This window comes from Notolabrus celidotus, chromosome 19 (assembly GCF_009762535.1).
Source record: "Notolabrus celidotus isolate fNotCel1 chromosome 19, fNotCel1.pri, whole genome shotgun sequence".
NCBI lineage: Eukaryota > Metazoa > Chordata > Actinopteri > Labriformes > Labridae > Notolabrus > Notolabrus celidotus.
The window spans coordinates 12012380-12029537 of NC_048290.1; the positions used below are offsets into that span (position 1 = coordinate 12012380).

The 17158-nt window shown below is 40.8% G+C and overlaps 1 protein-coding gene across 6 annotated transcripts in view; it reads right to left on the bottom strand.

Moving 5' to 3' along the window:
- LOC117831337 (probable E3 ubiquitin-protein ligase HERC1) overlaps positions 1–17158 on the bottom strand; it is a 58306-nt gene that overhangs the window by 6821 nt on the left and 34327 nt on the right. The window contains exons 43-69 of one of the 6 annotated variants that reach the window (XM_034709992.1): positions 16512–16595; positions 13763–13949; positions 13539–13666; positions 12209–12348; positions 11770–12029; positions 11607–11659; positions 11318–11515; positions 10521–10686; positions 10176–10425; positions 9164–9392; positions 8734–9047; positions 8295–8422; positions 7730–7857; positions 7374–7601; positions 5745–5872; positions 5439–5638; positions 5154–5268; positions 4854–4985; positions 4630–4728; positions 3018–3191; positions 2639–2923; positions 2461–2526; positions 1122–1247; positions 891–1029; positions 566–747; positions 304–459; positions 73–195 (exon numbers count right to left, since the gene is read on the bottom strand). In XM_034709992.1, the coding sequence (XP_034565883.1) occupies positions 73–195; positions 304–459; positions 566–747; positions 891–1029; positions 1122–1247; positions 2461–2526; positions 2639–2923; positions 3018–3191; positions 4630–4728; positions 4854–4985; positions 5154–5268; positions 5439–5638; positions 5745–5872; positions 7374–7601; positions 7730–7857; positions 8295–8422; positions 8734–9047; positions 9164–9392; positions 10176–10425; positions 10521–10686; positions 11318–11515; positions 11607–11659; positions 11770–12029; positions 12209–12348; positions 13539–13666; positions 13763–13949; positions 16512–16595 (4418 nt within the window). Of the gene's footprint in view, positions 1–72; positions 196–303; positions 460–565; positions 748–890; positions 1030–1121; positions 1248–2460; positions 2527–2638; positions 2924–3017; positions 3192–4629; positions 4729–4853; positions 4986–5153; positions 5269–5438; positions 5639–5744; positions 5873–7373; positions 7602–7729; positions 7858–8294; positions 8423–8733; positions 9048–9163; positions 9393–10175; positions 10426–10520; positions 10687–11317; positions 11516–11606; positions 11660–11769; positions 12030–12139; positions 12349–13538; positions 13667–13762; positions 13950–16511; positions 16596–17158 lie in introns of all 6 variants that reach the window. The other 5 variants (XM_034709989.1, XM_034709991.1, XM_034709990.1 and 2 more) reach the window with 5 other exon arrangements.

The following is a 17158-nucleotide window of genomic DNA, read 5'->3' on the forward strand; positions in this document are numbered from 1 at the left end:
TGAAAGAAAAGGATAAAGAAGAGGTAAAAATAAGCATTGTATCAGTTTGCATCGCTGGAGAGTGTATCTTGCCTGCGGGTAGTACTTGGCTGTGGAGGAACCTGTTCCCAATTTGCCATAATCACCATCCCCGAATGCCCACACAACCATGCCATCGAGTGACAGCACCAGCGTGTGGTTAAGACCACAGGACACCTGGGGAACAGTAACAAGGTTGTTGAGTTGGAATTTAATTATTTTTCCTTTTCACTATGGAGACTGGTTTAACATCGTACTTTAGGAACCATTCTGTCTGTGTCTTACCTGCCCCACATGGTACCCTTCAAGTGCAGCCACCCTCTCAGGCAGCATCTTGTTGGATGTTGACCTTTGACCCAGGCGGCCAGATTCACCACTGCCAAATGTGAACAGCTTCCCATCTGCAGTTACCACAGCTGAGTGCCGGAAACCACAAGCAAGCTGGGAATGAGAAAGGAAAATTGTACTTTAGTTGTACAGTGACACTGATTTTTAATAATGTTTTTAATGTTTTAAGTACAAATGCATCAAACTATCCCATGTTTACCTGAACAATATCCTCTCCTTGTAAGGCCTCTATCTGTTTGGGTCTCCTTTGCCTTTCACTGTTTCCATGGCCCAGCTTTCCAAAATCTCCATCTCCCCAACTGAACACCTCCCCAGTCTCAGTCAGAGCCATGGAGTGTCCATCAGATCCACACGACGTCACCAGATGAGTCACAACATAACCTGCACACAGACCAAAAAAGATATAACATGAAATATATGACTGTATATATGAGTGTTCATGTATGATTTCTTTGAGGCAAGAATGTCACAAAACACAACAGCAGAGCAGCTCCTACAAAAGGACCCTGGATGGTTGTTATTACCTTGAAAAGCAGAGATAATAGTGGGGATATAGAGATCATCGGAGTTCCCCTGACCCAGTCTGCCATATTGTCCTTCTCCCACAGCCAGTACCGTCCCATTGGACTGGACCAGGAAGGTACAGTTCTGTCCACACACAACCTGGCAGACAACAAATACATCCCCAAAGGAAGAGAAAGAATTAGAAAACAACCAGGGACAGAGACTCTGACCTGAGTGAAAATAGTTTCTACCTGTTGTGTTTGTAACAGTGAGGGGGCGAGAGCAGGCATCATGAGGTTTGTTCCCATTCCTGCCAACTGTCCGTACCGTCCGTTTCCCCACAAGTACACCTCACTCTTCCCACCTTGTTGCCAGTCCTGAAAATCACAGCAGATTAAAAGGAAGTTAGAATCCCTGCAGCTGGGAAGAAATAGTTGAGCTGACTGATATCTCTCTAGGCTGATGAATCTGAGAATTCCATATAAGTAGGCAGATAAATCTGAGGATGATATATATGTAGGCCTATAAATCTGAGGACGACATCACTGTAGTCGAATAATTCTGAAGATGATATGTCTGTAGGCCAATAAATCTGAGGATGATATACCTGTTGGCCTATAAATCTGAGGATGATATATCTGTAGGCCAATAATTTTGAGGATGATATATTTGTAGGACGGTTAAATCTGAGGACGATATATCTGTGGCCCGATAAACCAGAGGATGATATATCTGTAGGCCGATAAACCAAAGGGCGATTTATCTGTAGGCCGATAAATCTGAGGACAATATATCTGTAGGTTGATATTTTCAGGCCAACATAGGTGTAGCATAGACATATCTGTACAAGTGTATATTTTTCTGATACAGTATATGCATGAGACATAGATACACTGTGATCTTATAGTTTACAATTCTCTGTCAGCACTGTGCAGACCATTTTCACATACTTTGGAACTCCTCAAAAATTCTGCCATATTGGCAGGAGGTATTATGGGCAAAACAGAACGAAGCACACCGCTCAGTGCAAGATACATCCTTCTTTAAGATTTTATCAGCAGCCAGAAAAAGAGTGGTAACACAGAAATAGTTGCAGTCCAAATCTCCAACAGACACTAACTGGATAGAAATTGCATGTAATGTAAAAGTTTGGATAGAAAGACTTTCTCACTAGACCTAAGGGCAGGAAAGTTTTTGCAATACTGGAAAAATAAGGATTGTATATGTAGCCTGAGGGGATAATTAGTAAGCCACCCCTGTTTGAACTGTATTTTTAGCAGTATAACATAAGGAGGTATAGCTGACCGGCTGTTTGTTCTTACTGTGTTCCTTTAGAAAATAAAGTTAAAAAAAGAAAAAGGAAACCGCTCTTTGAGTTGCTTTTTATTTATTGTGTGTGTGAAAATTTGAAATAATGATAATTTATGATTCAGGACACCATACTGGTCCATAGTGGGTTCGTCCCTTCTTAATTGGTGGTTGTATGACAATCAAAAAGACTATATCAGTCAGGCTCTGAACCAAATAATCTCATTGAGGATTATTCTGCGTAGAAAGTGTTTTTAATACAATGTATTTTACAACTGTTACCTCAGGTTTGATGGTGGCCCATGACATCAGCTGTTCGTCCATCCGGAAGCTCCACTTACTGTTGTCCTGTAAAAGAAGAGAAGCTGCTTAATAGAAGTCTACTTAATGGATCTTAAATTAATAAAAAACATCAATTTTTTAAACAAACAATGACACAAAGGGTACTGTTCATGCTCACCAGTGCCTTCACGAGTCCACTTTCATCCACCTCCTGAAACTCTGAAGCAATAAAAGATTCTGGGAAGGCAGTACCGCTGGCAATAGCCTCAGCACTGCGGACAGTGGTGGCGTACGTGGAGAGCCAATTCCACTCTGAGGGGCAAGAGTGGGGCTCAGGAGTGGTGTGGTGTGGAGGGCGTGGAAAGCGGCACAGGTGCTTCTCTAAGGACAAACCGACGGTGAGGGAGGCCAGACTCTGCAGGAAGGCACTGTGGACGAGCTGATCACCGGCTGCCACATGGCTCTGCATCAAGAGAGGGAATTTAAAATTTAAGTTTCAGCTGAGTCTCACGAAACAGCAGAAAAAAACCAACAGCAAAAATAATTTCAGTAATGACCCGCTCATAGCTGTACTGTTCCTGCAGCAGCAAGGGCAGCCTCTCTAGGAAGACGGCCAAACAAGGAGCCCGATTTAGACCCAGGATGTTCTGGCTTCTGAGGACCATCCGACAGGAAGACAGCACGTGATTCTGACTAATCCAGTCAGGGGTGCAACAGATCAACAACACATCCTAGGGGAGAAACAGCAACAGAACAAAACTGTAATGTGACCGCAGCAAAAGTCTGTTAAGTACTTCACTTCTCTTTAGACTGTAAAACAATATAAAGTTGTTAAGTTAGAAATAAACCCATAAACCTGTCGTGACACAGTGTATCACTACAACGCTACAACATTTCAGCAAGTCAGATGCAAGGGAAAACAATATTTGATTTTGGGTGGAGGTTTTGTGAGCGCGCCGCATCGGGTGAGGACATTGAGATATGCTGTATAGGTGACACCATCGTTCATTAATGCATATAAAATATGTAATATAAGGTTGATATGTATGTGATGAATATAATATGTAATGAATATGGTGTGTGATTAATGTATATATGGTGAGTGTAGTGTGTTGTGAATATATATAATGTACTGTATGAATTTATGTGCTTTGGCAATAACATCTCGTTGTTCATGCCAATAAAGCAAATTTGAATTGAAAATTGAAAACAATATTCTGACAGCTTAGTTATGCTGCTATAGGCTTAGACTGCCAGGGGAACTGACACACTGGGATCCTGTCTTTCCTCTCCTTTCTCTGTCTGCCTGTCACTTTAAAGTTACTAACCATAGATCTCTCTGGGAGTCCCTGAACTACAACGACTACTGTCCGTCTCACCACTATCATCTCTCTCTTTCTGCATCTCCCTCTATCCCTCTTTCCAACCCTAGCACAGTCTCAGAAGATGGCTCTCTAACATGAATCTGGTACTGTTTGAGGTTTCTGCCTGGTCTTTGATATATCTAATATAGAACAGAATTTAAAATCCTTCTTCTGACCTACAAAGCTCTTAATGGTCAGTGCCCTATTATCCCTGTAAAACACTACACTCAACTCGGTTGAGGCAGATGGCTGTCTAACATGAGTCTGGTTCTGCTTGAGGTTTCTGCCTGTTATAGGAAGTTTTTCCTTGCTGCTGTAACTAGCTAAATGCTGCAAAGTGGACAGAGTCCTGGCTGTAAGATGGGACTGGATCCTATCCTGTCTTGATGTTGAGTCTTATAATAATATAACAGAGTATGGTCTAGACCTGCTCTGTTTGTAAAGCGTCTTGGGAAAACATTTGATATGATGTGGTGCTATATCAATAATGATTGATTGATTGAAAAAAAAAAAAAACTCTGTGCAACATGTACTTTATTATGGAAGGAAAAAAACATGTGTTCATGCCTGCATCTCTCCTGGACAATGCTGGAACATTTTCAGGAGTGCATTGTCGGTGTGAAAAGGAATTTGTAAGGTCATAGTAAAATATCCCAGCCACAGAAAAACATTGAACAACCAGACATGTGAGGTGCATTAATATTCTCATCAAACTCTCAGGGGGCAAACAAACAACTTTCTTTCCCAAAGTGTTCCTACTGGATACTGAGTTGTTGCAATTAAAGTAATAAGCACTCCAAATTACCTTCGACCTCCCAAAGCAGGCAGCTACACCCAAGTTTGGTATCCAGGTAGTGCTGACGACTGAACCCAATCCTGTGACAGTCTGTAGGACTGAACCATCCTGCACAGAGACACAAGAAGATTAGAACCATGTAGTGAGGCTTTTGACAGAATATTCAAGTAATACACAATCATATTTGACTTTTTCATGAAGTAAGTGCCTTCCAGTGAATTCTGTTGTCTGACCTGTAAGGACCAGATGTTGAGCAGTCCCCCAATCCCTCCAGAAACCAGAGCAAGTCCACTGGAGCAAAATGACAGGGACTTCACGGCTGTAATGTGACCATGCAGGACAAGCACACACTTTGCACTCTCCTGCTGTAAAATAGAAACAGAGCTTAATTAGAGCAGTTAAAATAATCAACAATCAAAACAGGTGTAATTTGTGAATAAAGTCCTGGAAGATTATGAGATTATATTATTACAAAACAGAGAGAGGCAGGGTCAGCTGTGATAATTGAGCTCAAACAGCAGCTCCACACTGACCTTGGCTTCAGAGCTTTTATCCTGGCTTGGGGGGCTGTTCAGTATGTTGGGCAAAGATACAACGGTACCCCCCTGTGGAAATGTCCAGACATGCACCGAGCCATTCTGACAACCACTGCAGAGAGAAATACACAAGACAAAAAGACATGTGAATAAATTAACAATTACCAGAAACTGTTTTTCACTAGGTATCCTCTCATTTCTTTGTATTGTAGCACTAGAATAGTAGTGGATGTTGACTGGAAGGTAATGCTGAGAAAGATGCTCAGTATTATGTAAACTTACGCAGCTACCATGAGCCTGGGATCAGGTGCTCTGCCAGCAAGTGGACACCATTCTGCGATGTTAACAGTGCTGCTGTGAATAAGCGAGTGGAGGGTCACCCAGGTTCCCCCATGGCGTCCCAGTACCTTCACCACCTCTGACCTGCCCAGACAGAGCAGGAGGTGTCCCGTGGGGTCCCATTTTAACGAAGTTACACTATCCTGCGAAGAGGAAAAAAAACATTTGAGTGGTCAAAGGGGGGAAAATAATGATGAGTGAAAATTTCATGCCCCGATGGTTGCTGTGCGGCAGTAATTGCTAACAAACCTGGAACACAGACAGCTCGACAGGCTGCTCATTCTCATAAGTCTCTGTAGTGGCCAAAAGTATCTTTCCACTGGGATAGCCTACTGCAAAAGGCTTGTCCTCACTGTGCCAGGCCACACACTGGGAAGCTAGGGGCAATTAGAGGAGAAGTTTGAGTGTGAAAAATACACTTCATGTTTTCTTACAAAATAACTAGACAAGAATCACATGTCTCTTCTGCCCAAGAGATGAATACAGCATGCAAATACCTGGATCTTATCCTGTCTTGATGTTGGGTCTTTGTTAGATATAATCTAGAATATAATTTAAAATCCTTCTTCTGACCTACAAAACTCTTAATGGTCAGGCACCCTCGTATCTTAAAGAGCTCATAGTGCCCTATTACCCCTCTAGAACACTACTCTCCCAACATGCAGGCCTGCTCGTCATACTTAAAGTCTCTAAAAATAGTATGGGAGGTTGAGCCTTCAGTTATCAGGCCCCTCTCCTTTGGAATCATCTACCAGTCAGGACCCAGGACGCAGACACCCTCTCTACTAAATTCACCACTTGCTGTTTCATATTTTTTGGTGAACAGACTTAACACAAGATAAAATGTGTTTTTTAGTGAGCCTAAGATGTGTGACTGTCTCTTATATATTTACCATTATGACACTAAAGTGGGATCAATGGGCCTCATTCACCAACTGTTCTCAGGTGGAAAAGTTATCTTTAAATCCCTTTATGCAGTTTTGAGAAGAATCTGACACCCACCAAAGTTTTTTTACCTGTGATTTGTTCTTAGCTAGTTTCTTTAATATTTATTAACATCTATACGTGATTGAAATGTAGTCAGTTTTATTTCAGTCATGTAATGTTTGATCTAAAATATAAACTGAAAAGTTATGAATATAAAATGAGCATTTAGGTTTCAGTTCTTATGATGAGTGTTGAGGAGAGAACAGACGTTTTTAATTCTATTCACCAGGTGTGTGCCCTTTTCTGATGACAGAGTTCTCTTAACCATTAACATAATCCAACATATCTGGTTGTATTGTATTTTTCATGTGGACTAACAATGCACCACTAATAATATAATACAATAAATTAGCCCATTTGTGCTTCCCTCCTAGCGACACTACCTCCAGCCCAGGACTACTTGAGTTTTTATTACGTCAGTACTTGAGTGCACAATCATTTTCAGATCTTAATTTAAGCATTTTAAGCAACTTCCCACTATATTTCATTTTAATTCAGTGACACAATCCGATGTGGGGGTGCACACCCTTCTGTAGTCTGTGGTCTTTCATGGCATTTTTCCATGTTAATTAGGACAAACTGGCACAAGCGCCCAACTCATAAGGTCATGATATTAATCACTTTAAGAACATAGATTAATAAAATTTTGCAGTTTAAGAGCAGGCTCATAAATCTGCTGATACGTTCCTAAGAAAGAACAGATCTAAGACAAAATTATAAAAATATTGGTGAATGAGGTCCAGGATTCATGTCTTTAGAAGAGGAACACAGTTCTTAACCAAACGTTTATTCCTTAAGGTCTTAAAGCATCAAAAATCTGCACAGCCAAGAAACACAATCTTGTAACATTTCTAGGAAACTGAATAACAGCATGTGTAGCAGTGTCCGTACCCTCCTTCCTGTAGCAATGGGTGAGTTCGGTGGTCTTGACGTGCAGGTCGACCTCCTGCAGTGTGATCTGCAGCCAGCAGAGGGAGCCGTCCAGCCGCCCCACCAGTAGGCTCTCAGTGGGTCTGCTCTTACTGGCAGCTGGCTCCTCGAGAGTCCACAAGCTAAAGGCCTGAGCCCAGCAGAGGGCTGTGACCCGAGACACCTGAGCCTCCACATGGCAATGAGACCCTGTGAGGCAACAGAAAAAGTACAAGATAAAGCATCTTACAACTCATTAAATCCCTCTTTAATTGAACCTTTAAAGCTGTAATGTTTCAAGTTGTCATTTTAGAAAGAGAACACCAGGATATTCTTACCCCTGATGTTCATGATGTTGATGTGTTTGTTCTCTGGAGCTGCCAAAAAGTTGCCACCGGTACTCCAGTATACAGGAGACATGTGATGACATCTGCCCCCTCTGTCACTGCTGGACCTGTCCGCTTTGCTGAGGAGAGTCAGAGGAAGAACATGTTGTGAGGAATAAGGAATCTTGAAACCAAAAGCTGCATGAAAAACCCTCAGAAATGTCCATGAGTATAACTTCATGCACAGGGCCCCAAAAAATTGCAAGTTATTTGAGCTATTTTGCCATAACAAGGGCTGATATGTGTGTTTGTGTGCGATCACAATAAAATAGTTGAACACAGATCCTTAATAAAGGTGTCAACTTTAAGTTATAAACAAGCTACAGCACTGTGACATGTTAGCTAAAATCAACAACAAAAGCAAATTGTGACTGAAACTCTATATCATAACATTGATGCTATTTTTGTTTAAATTAACCTGATCTTCAATTAAGTGATGTAAACACGAGTATTCAAAATGAGCTTTACAAGGTAAGTAAGACACTGATTGGTCCCCTATGAAACAAACAGATAATACCTCGTGATGCAGGAGAAGGTGGTCTGTAACTCCACACTGCTCTGACTGATGTTCCATAGTTGCACCACCTTGTCCTGGGAGCAGGTAGCCAGCAGACTTTGATCGCTGTTCCAGGAACAGCTGGTCACCTGAACCCAAAAAATATAATGTTATTACGTAAACATCTTCACTCATGATGTGTTTTGATATGCCAGAGCTGTCATTACTGCTGCTGATCTGTGGGTGGCCAAGTTATGGCAATAGTGAACCTACAATTACTTACTTACAAATGATCAGATCTTTGTTTGGAGTAAAAATTAACATAAGGATTCATAAGGTGAGTAACAGTGTCCTTGAGTTTCTGAAAAGCATCCTGATGTGAGAACAAAGGATGAACTGTTTTGTAAAGTAGTTCACACAGAGAGAGAAAAAACAACTCATTACATGAAGACCCATTTACTTTTTCAGTGTGTAGATCACATTGCGAGTCCTTCACCTTGTTGTAATGTCCTTCCAGCCTCTTGAGGGGACATTTGCGCAGATCACTGGCCAGGTCACTGTATGTTTGAGGACGATTAGGACTGTCCCGTCCTGTGGCAGCCAAAGCCTGTACCAGCTGCTGAGCTGCCCACTGGCGGTGCTTACTGGTCAGCCTGGCAGACAGAACGCATGCTGCCAGAGCGTTAGCCAGCTCCAGAGGGCCCACTCTGGTGCTCAGGTGGGGGAGAGGGGAAGGAGGCAAGGATGCAGAAGACACCCCTTGGTTTCCTGCATCTAGGTCAAACACACACATATTCAGAAATAGGCAATTAGAAAGTTGAATGGAGTTCAAACACTTTGGAATAAATACACATAAGAATAAACTAACGATGTGCGTCACTTCCTCTCACCGTTAGCCTCGTGTTCAGCTCTGTCTAAGCTGTAACAGTGAACACCCTTTTCAGTGAGCAGGGACACCAGACTCTGTGTGACCAGGAATGTAGGAGGGGTTTGCTCGATGGAGTCCTTCTGCTGCTGGGCTCCTTGAGCTGCTGATGTTAGACTGGAGTTTAGGCAGCCTCTCTGCTGAGGATCACTGATGGCTCCGATGTTCACTCCTGTAGCTGCTGCCATCAGGTCCTACAGAGGACATGTTGAATTTAGATTTTAGGATTTCTGGTCCAATGCTGGCAGTCACAATGGTTAATACTAAATCATTCTTTATAACCAGGGGAAAAAATGCTAAAATGGGTCTTAATTTAAACAATAAATAATAAGTATGGGTAAATAATGGAACAAAACTATTCATTTCAAAGACTGTGAATCTTGAACAGACCTAAATCAATGAATAGCTGTATTCCCAGATAAATGAGTTAAGATAAACATTATCAACTGATTATATCCATCAAGACTGAACTCAGAATACACTCAATCAGTTTAGAAAATAAAAAAATAAATCAGGTAAATATATCAAAGTGTAAGAAGATGTTCCTGATCATTGGTATCCGTTCGCTGGCTACAAAAGTCTGTGTCTAGCTCCTCCCACTATCTCTCACACTACAGCCAGGATCAGCAGCCATTAATTAACTTCCTTCGTCATTTGTTTGTTAATATAATTTTTAAATAAATATTTGTTTGCAGACTGAAGGTGTCCTGACTCCTCTATGTTGCTTCTCCTGAGCCAGGGCTGTAACACATGGCTCTGTGGCTTCAGGTCTGATATACCGATATAGTTCAATAGTTGTTGGTTGTTTTTGAACATATAGAAGATGGCAAGTGTAGGATGAGAGGGACCTTCTAAGGAGCCACCCTTCTGTAGAGGAGACATTTCAGTGCTGACATAGACGTTGTGATGCAGATTTACTAGTAATTAGCATATAAAGTATTGATTATTTAGATTCAGACTGACTGAGGAAAACTGACCTGAGTGCAGATCTCCACCAGCTGTCTGTAAGCAGCAGGGCTGTGGGACACCACACTGCCGATTGCAGAGGAGAGGAAGCTGAGGCAGGTGGAATTGTTTCGCTCAGTTGAAAGCCCTTTCACACCTGGCTGTCTGTCCACACAGGTGTGAGCTCTGCCTCCTGCTGCCAGAGTCATCAGACGAACCAGGATACGGATATCTGCCAGACCTAACGACTCCAGACCGTTGGACTGGCTGCACACTGATGCACTGGAGAGGCGGATTTAAGGAGGAGGAGGATATTGAAAACATAATCAATCATAGAATAATATTTATCAACACGGCTGCATGCTGGGCAAACATACCTGGAGGCAGTCTGAGACAGAGCTCTCATCACCATGCTGTAAGCCAGCAGAATCTGGGCTGTGGATGTGACTCTTCTCAGAGCTTTCAGTCTGTCATGAGAGTCCCTCAGGGATACAGCCTGCTGTCCGAGGCTAAGGGTAGCTTTCTGCTCAACAAGTGTATACCCTGGGGAAGAAAAAGATAATTAAGCATTTCACAACAATAAAACACTACACAAACACTACACTGAAAGCATGGTGCGGACTGACAGAACATCTGCTGTGGGCGTGTAAAAAGTCACAGCTCTAGATCAACTGGGGACAAATGGGAGTACTGTACGTTTGCTACAGATACCCAGCTATGATAAATGGGTGATGAGTCACTCTGCTGCAGTACTGCTGGCTGTGGCGGAGATCTGCTGATGCCAACAAGCACAGAGGGAATGTGGGTGTGTGTTACAAGCAGGCTAAATCTTTCACCAGAGGAAAAGTGACAGCTACACTTATTGGAACATGAACCATAGGACAGTTAAATACTGAGTAGCACCCATCAAATGCAGCTCAATGCTCTGGATCTCACCAGCAATTTCATATTCAAAGGTGTGAAGATAACAGATTGAATTGTGTTCATGGGGGTTTGTGGAACACTTGTTTAAAGAGTCAAGATGCAGCTGCAGAAAAAAAATGCTGGAAAATATTTTTATCGTGTTCTTAAATCTTAAAAAACATAAATTTCTTCAAAGCTTGCCTACTGGGACAGTTTTGTCTGTGCATTTATTTCAGATTACCACAACCAGCAAGGCAGAAAAATGTCACACCTTTGGGAGCAACTGCTCTCGTAGGGTCAGCCGAGCTGTAAACCAGCGCTCCGAGGGGATCCGGCTCTGTGAAGGCTATAGGTTCTGGCACCAGCTTCTTCTCTGTCAGCCCCAGCGGTCTCAGCAAAAGCCCGAAGTCCTCCAGTCCTGTCAGCTTGTCTGTGTCACACTCGTCTTGGTGGCTCAATTCCCAATCATCTGAGGAGACAGAAGCATCACTTTACTGAAACCTTTGTTATATACTGGCAAGTTTAAATATTATTACAGCTATGTGAGCTGCCTTTCCTACCATCAGAGGTGCTGTCCAAGTGGCCAACCAAATCAGATGTCAGACCTTTAATCCTACAGCAAGGAAAAAAAATGAGAACAGGGAAAGTCTTAAAGCACTTTTATTGAACGTTGAATTACGTGTGTTGCACAAATCCATTACTTCTCTTATCTTTCTGCTGTACCTTTCATACTTAGAGTTTGGGTCGCTCAGGTTTGCAGCCAGATACTTCTCCCTGCAGGAGCTGCACAGGAGGTAGAAGGGGAAGTTGGAGCCACATTCCCCTTTAAACCAGACGTCCACATAAGCCCCAGTGCTGTCGTAACCTTTACGTGCTGCACTCTGCCCGCAGCCCGGGTGACGTCGCTTTATGTGGTTGTTAAACTGCAGGGTGAGGGTGTTGCACAGCTCACACTTCACCATCTGACTGTGTTCTTCTCCAGCCTAGAAGAGGTGTGGTAAAGAAGATCATGATATTTCATGTTAAAAGGTACGACTGTATTTCTATTTTTTTTAATAATATGTAGCCATGATGATGGCTGTGTGTGTTCCACCTCTACTATCTGGAGTGTGTCTCTCTCCAGGCTAAAGAATGAAGGTGTGAGCAGGTCCTCGTAACTTTCCTCATGGTACGGGTCGTCCATGTAGCCGAGCTCTGACTCCTCCTCTGCAGAGAAGGGATGAAATTCCACCTGCTCCGGCCAATCGCTGACAGATGTGTGCTGCTGGAAAAGCTGTGGGAGGGGGTTGGGTGATGGCAAGTCTAAAAAGATAATGATGTTAGCTTGGAGTGAAAATGCTTGGAAATGTATCAACATATTTGGTGATAAAAAGAAAACAATATGATCTTATTTAAGATATTAAAAGGTGAGAAATAATAAAAAAAATGGTGGCACTCAAATGATACAAAAGTGCTTTTTCTGTCCACTAAGCTGTGGCTAATGTTCATAGCTAGTACGGTCAGCGACCATTAGCAGGAAGCTGCTAAAAACAAAGATTATTTTATTAATCAATTTCCATTTAAAAGTTTTTAACTTCAATTTCCTAAGGAGGCCCCATTTCTTTTCTTCACCACCTACATTCTGAAATTTTGCTTCTGACACGAAACTCATGAAAAAGGTTAAAATTTTCATCCGTTGCGGAAATCATGAAAAAGGTTAAAACATTCTGTTCGATGCGAAAATCATGAAAAAAGTTTAAAAAAAATGTCCGATGCGATAATCAGTAAAATTTGAAAAAAAATTGTCCAATGCGAAATACGTGATAGAAAAGGGATTTTTTTTCATCTGACATGAAAGTCATGAAAAAGTTTCAATTTTTCGGCCGAAGGGAAAATAATGAAAAAAGTTACAAATTTAGGTCAGATCCTATTCAACATTTATTTTATCTGATGCAAAATACATGAAAAAAGTGATTTGTTTTCTTCTGACATGGAAAAAGTTTAAAAAATTTTGTCTGATGCGAAAATCGTGATAAAAGGTGAAACATTTTTCTTCTGAGTCATGAAAAGTCATGAAAGTCATGAAAAAACTACATTTCCCATCCAGATGGAATTTATTTTTAAACCCCTGTCTCTCTGAAAGTCTAAATTTCCTGCAATAAGAACTGACAAAAGTGAGCTAAACTAGTGAAAAACGTAATCACATACAAAATAGAAGTTGAGGTAGTTCTCCTTCTGGGGCAGCATTTAAAAAAGGTAAAAATTGCATTATAGGTCATAGGCGATATCTTCATGCAGAAAATGTTCACACTTACATTATGATGCTTCACAGTTAAATGATTGTGATACTGTATTTGTAGGTCTATTTTAAATCTAATCATTTACATCTATACATTGTGTTTTTCTTAAGTTTACTGAAAATGTGTCTTTAATCCAGTATAAAATCTAACACAACCCACTTCACATTCATATTCTCATTTTATGTTGAAGCACATTGATGTTGCTTCACTGACCTGCTCTTCTGAAGGAGGTCCTCTGAGTGGGACCTGAGCGACGCCGTCGTGCTGGAGGAGGTCTATTCCTGGTGAGGTGGACATCTAAGAAGTTCTCCCTCTCGATCCAGTCGAGTCCAGGCAACAAACTGTAAAAAAACGCAACATAGAGCTTATTCTTAAACAGTTCTGTAGGATTTGAATAAAAGATGGAAAATCATTTGTATGTTTCTGGTGAACCCGACCTTTCACTGGGTTGACTGGTGGGTCTCTCAGGACACTGTACAGTCTCTGGCCCATCTGGCGACGGGGTGTCAGGGGCACCCTCCGGTCGAGCTGACTCAGTGGTCTGCTGCTCCTCAGTCAGCGGGTGCTCCAACATCCAGCTGGCTAACACCTCAATGGTTTGAGAGTCGAGGTCACCCGCTACATCTGGGAGGGACCACAGGGAAGGGGAACTGTCAGAGTTCAAAATGAAAAAAGACAGATCATAGAGTCCTGCATTGCTAATTCATGCCTAACATCACCACCAGATGATTGCGCGTCTGTGTTCTGTCGGAGGACGAGTTAGCACATCTGCTCTGATGATGCAGGGTGTGTGAGGAGAGTAAGTGTGAAATACTGAGCAAGGAAAGGCTTTAAAACTGGATAAAAAATCTTAAAATATCCTTTTTTTAAATTTGATGCAAGAGACACGTTTCAAAAAAGTTTGGACAGGGGCATGTTTACCACTGTGTTGCATTGCCTCCTTTCTCATCAACAGTTTGTTTGGGAACAGAGGAGACCAGTTTCTAGATTTTTTGAAAGTAAAAAGGCTGTTCTTGATTGATTCAGGGTTTCAGCTGTATAATAGTTAGGGGAGTTCTTTGTTGTATTTTTAATTCCATGTTGTGCAAAATGTTTTTAATGGCTGACAAATTGGGACAGCAGCAAGGCCACTTTAGCATCTGGGTTCTTCTACTACTGAGACATGCTGTTTTAATATGTGCAGAATGTGATTTGGTATTGTCTTGCTGAAATATGCAAGGTCTTCCCTGACAAAGACATTATCTGGTTAGCAGCATATGTTGCTCCAAAATCTGTATGTATTATTTAGCATTAATGGTGCCCTCTAAGATGTACACTACCAGTCAAAAGTTCGGACACACCTTCTCATTCAATGGTTTGTATGTATTTTAATTATTTTCAACTTTGTAGATTAATACTGAAAACATCCAAACTATAACATGATATGGTCTAGCCATAATATGGATTTACAACAAATGGTGCTATCCATTGTGTGCTAATCCTACTTCTGAACAACACAACAAGTGGTCTCAAACACATTAAGAAGGCAAGTAATTCCTCAAATGAACTTTTGACAAAGCACTTCCAATTCCAAGAGACCCCCTAATGAAGCTGACTGAGAGAATACCAAGACTGTGCAAAGCTGTCATCAAGGCAAAAGGGGGCTAATTTAAAGAATCTAAAATATAAAACATATTTTGGATTGGCTGACATTTCTTTGTTAATTAAATTATTCCATATGTGTTCTTTCATAGTGTTGATGTCTTCAGTATTAATCTACTATGTTGAAAATAATTCAACTAAGTAAAAACCATTTAATGAGAAGGTGTGTCCAAACTTTTGGCTGGTAGTGTACAAGCTACCTAGGACATGGGCACTTATCCATCCCATACCCTCAGGGATGTTGACTTTTGAACTGTGCGTTGACAACAAGGTTGGTGGCCCCTCTCCTCTACAGAGCCGTAGAAGCGGTATCCCATATTCACAAAAGGATTGTGGATGAAGCAACAAACTGTGTTCACAGACAGCTTTTTGAATGTGATTTTGAGCACATGCAGTCACTTCCACTACAGAGTCATATCGGATTTTGATGCAGTGCCACCTGAGAGCATGAAGATTAGAGCCATCTAGTATTGTTTTTCGTCTAAACACCTTTTGTACAGAGATTTCCCCCGAAATTCGAAATCTTTTAATGATATTATGGACTGTGGATGATGAAATCCCCAAATTCTCTGCAATTTTACACTGATAAGCATTACTCTGAAATCGTTGATCTATTTGTTCATGCAGTCTGTCACTAAGTACTGAACCTCTTCTCATCTATATTTCTGAGAGACTCATCCTCTCTGGAATGTACTTTTTATACTTTGTCATGTTGCAATGTAACCACATTAGCTGGAAGATGTCCGTCAGGTGTTTGTTTTATGGCATTACACAATTGTTTTCAGTGTTTTGTTTTTCCTGTCCGAACTTTTTTTAAATGTGCTGCTGGTCTGAAATTTTAAAAAAGGACATATACTTTTAATAAAACAATAACAGTTTTCATTTTTAATATTTGGTATGCTGTCATATTTTGGGCTATTTTCAGTTAAATAAAAGGTTTAAATGATTTGCAAACCATTAAAATCTGTTTTTAATCAACCTGTTACTACACAGTGTCCCAACTGTTTGGGTTGTCGATGAAAGGTGATACTGAAAACACTTCATTGTCTGTTGGTGCAATGTGTACATTTACTTTTTTTCATACATAACACATGCAAGTTCTGTGCCATGCGTGAGCAAACAATCTCTTTTTTTAAATACTTTTACCAAGCTGGGAAGTTGTCTTTGAAGCCAGTACTTTTGTTCTATGCAACATTCAAATAAAATGGGATTTTAATGAGTTTGATGTAGAAACTTGAGCCAAAATGTTCAAAGGTTTGGATGATAAATTTGACTTTTTTTAGTTGAGCAAAATCTGAAAGTTATCAGTCTAATTACATTGCTCCAGAAGATGAAGCCCCTGAGATACAGACTGCGGTAGAAAAACCACACAACAAAACAACTTAAAAAAACAACAAAATAACTTGCACTATGTTTAAGCTTAAATCCACACAATGTAATATAATACATCCTTTTTTAAATTGTAACTGTAAACAGGCTGCAGCACACAGTGAAGGACAGATGTTTGAAATAGGAAGCACATCAAACAAAAACACAAAGCAGTACCTGCTGCCTCCATGGCCCAGTAGATATGTCTCATAGAGAATCCCATTTCTAGCAACCGACTGGTGACAAACATTTGTGTCCGTTCTGGTGGTTAAGGAGAAAAGTAAAAGTAGACAAAAAACACAAAACAAAAACAAACTCACAGCTCCTTTTGGAGGGTTTTTTAAATACATGCAGACTGTAGAAGATTGTCAAATAAATGTTAAATGTTCAATTTTTTAAATTGTGTGCTTATTTTATGCTTCATTTAAATAGATCATAAATATCAAAAGTATTTTTATTTTAAATAGACTTAGATCAAAACTGCAATAAATGATTAATCAAATAACTAACCCTGTTCATTGAAATGTTTCCTAAAATGTAAAGTCACAGCAGTTACTTGAAGTATCTTGTAATCCTCAGATGATTCAGAATAAAACCAAAATAACTGATGATGAAACAAATGGTGCCATTCAAGCAAGTGAGAGCACAAACTGTGTCATGCATGTAACTGAGAGTTGAATAATTGTGTCTGTCCAAAAGCAGAGCAAAACACATGCTGTTTTAAAACAGCCGCTTGGTTGTGAAAAATAGATGAACATAGAGAATCATGCAGAGACAGTTCTCATTGAGTCACTGTAAGTATTTGTTGCTTTAACAAACATGAA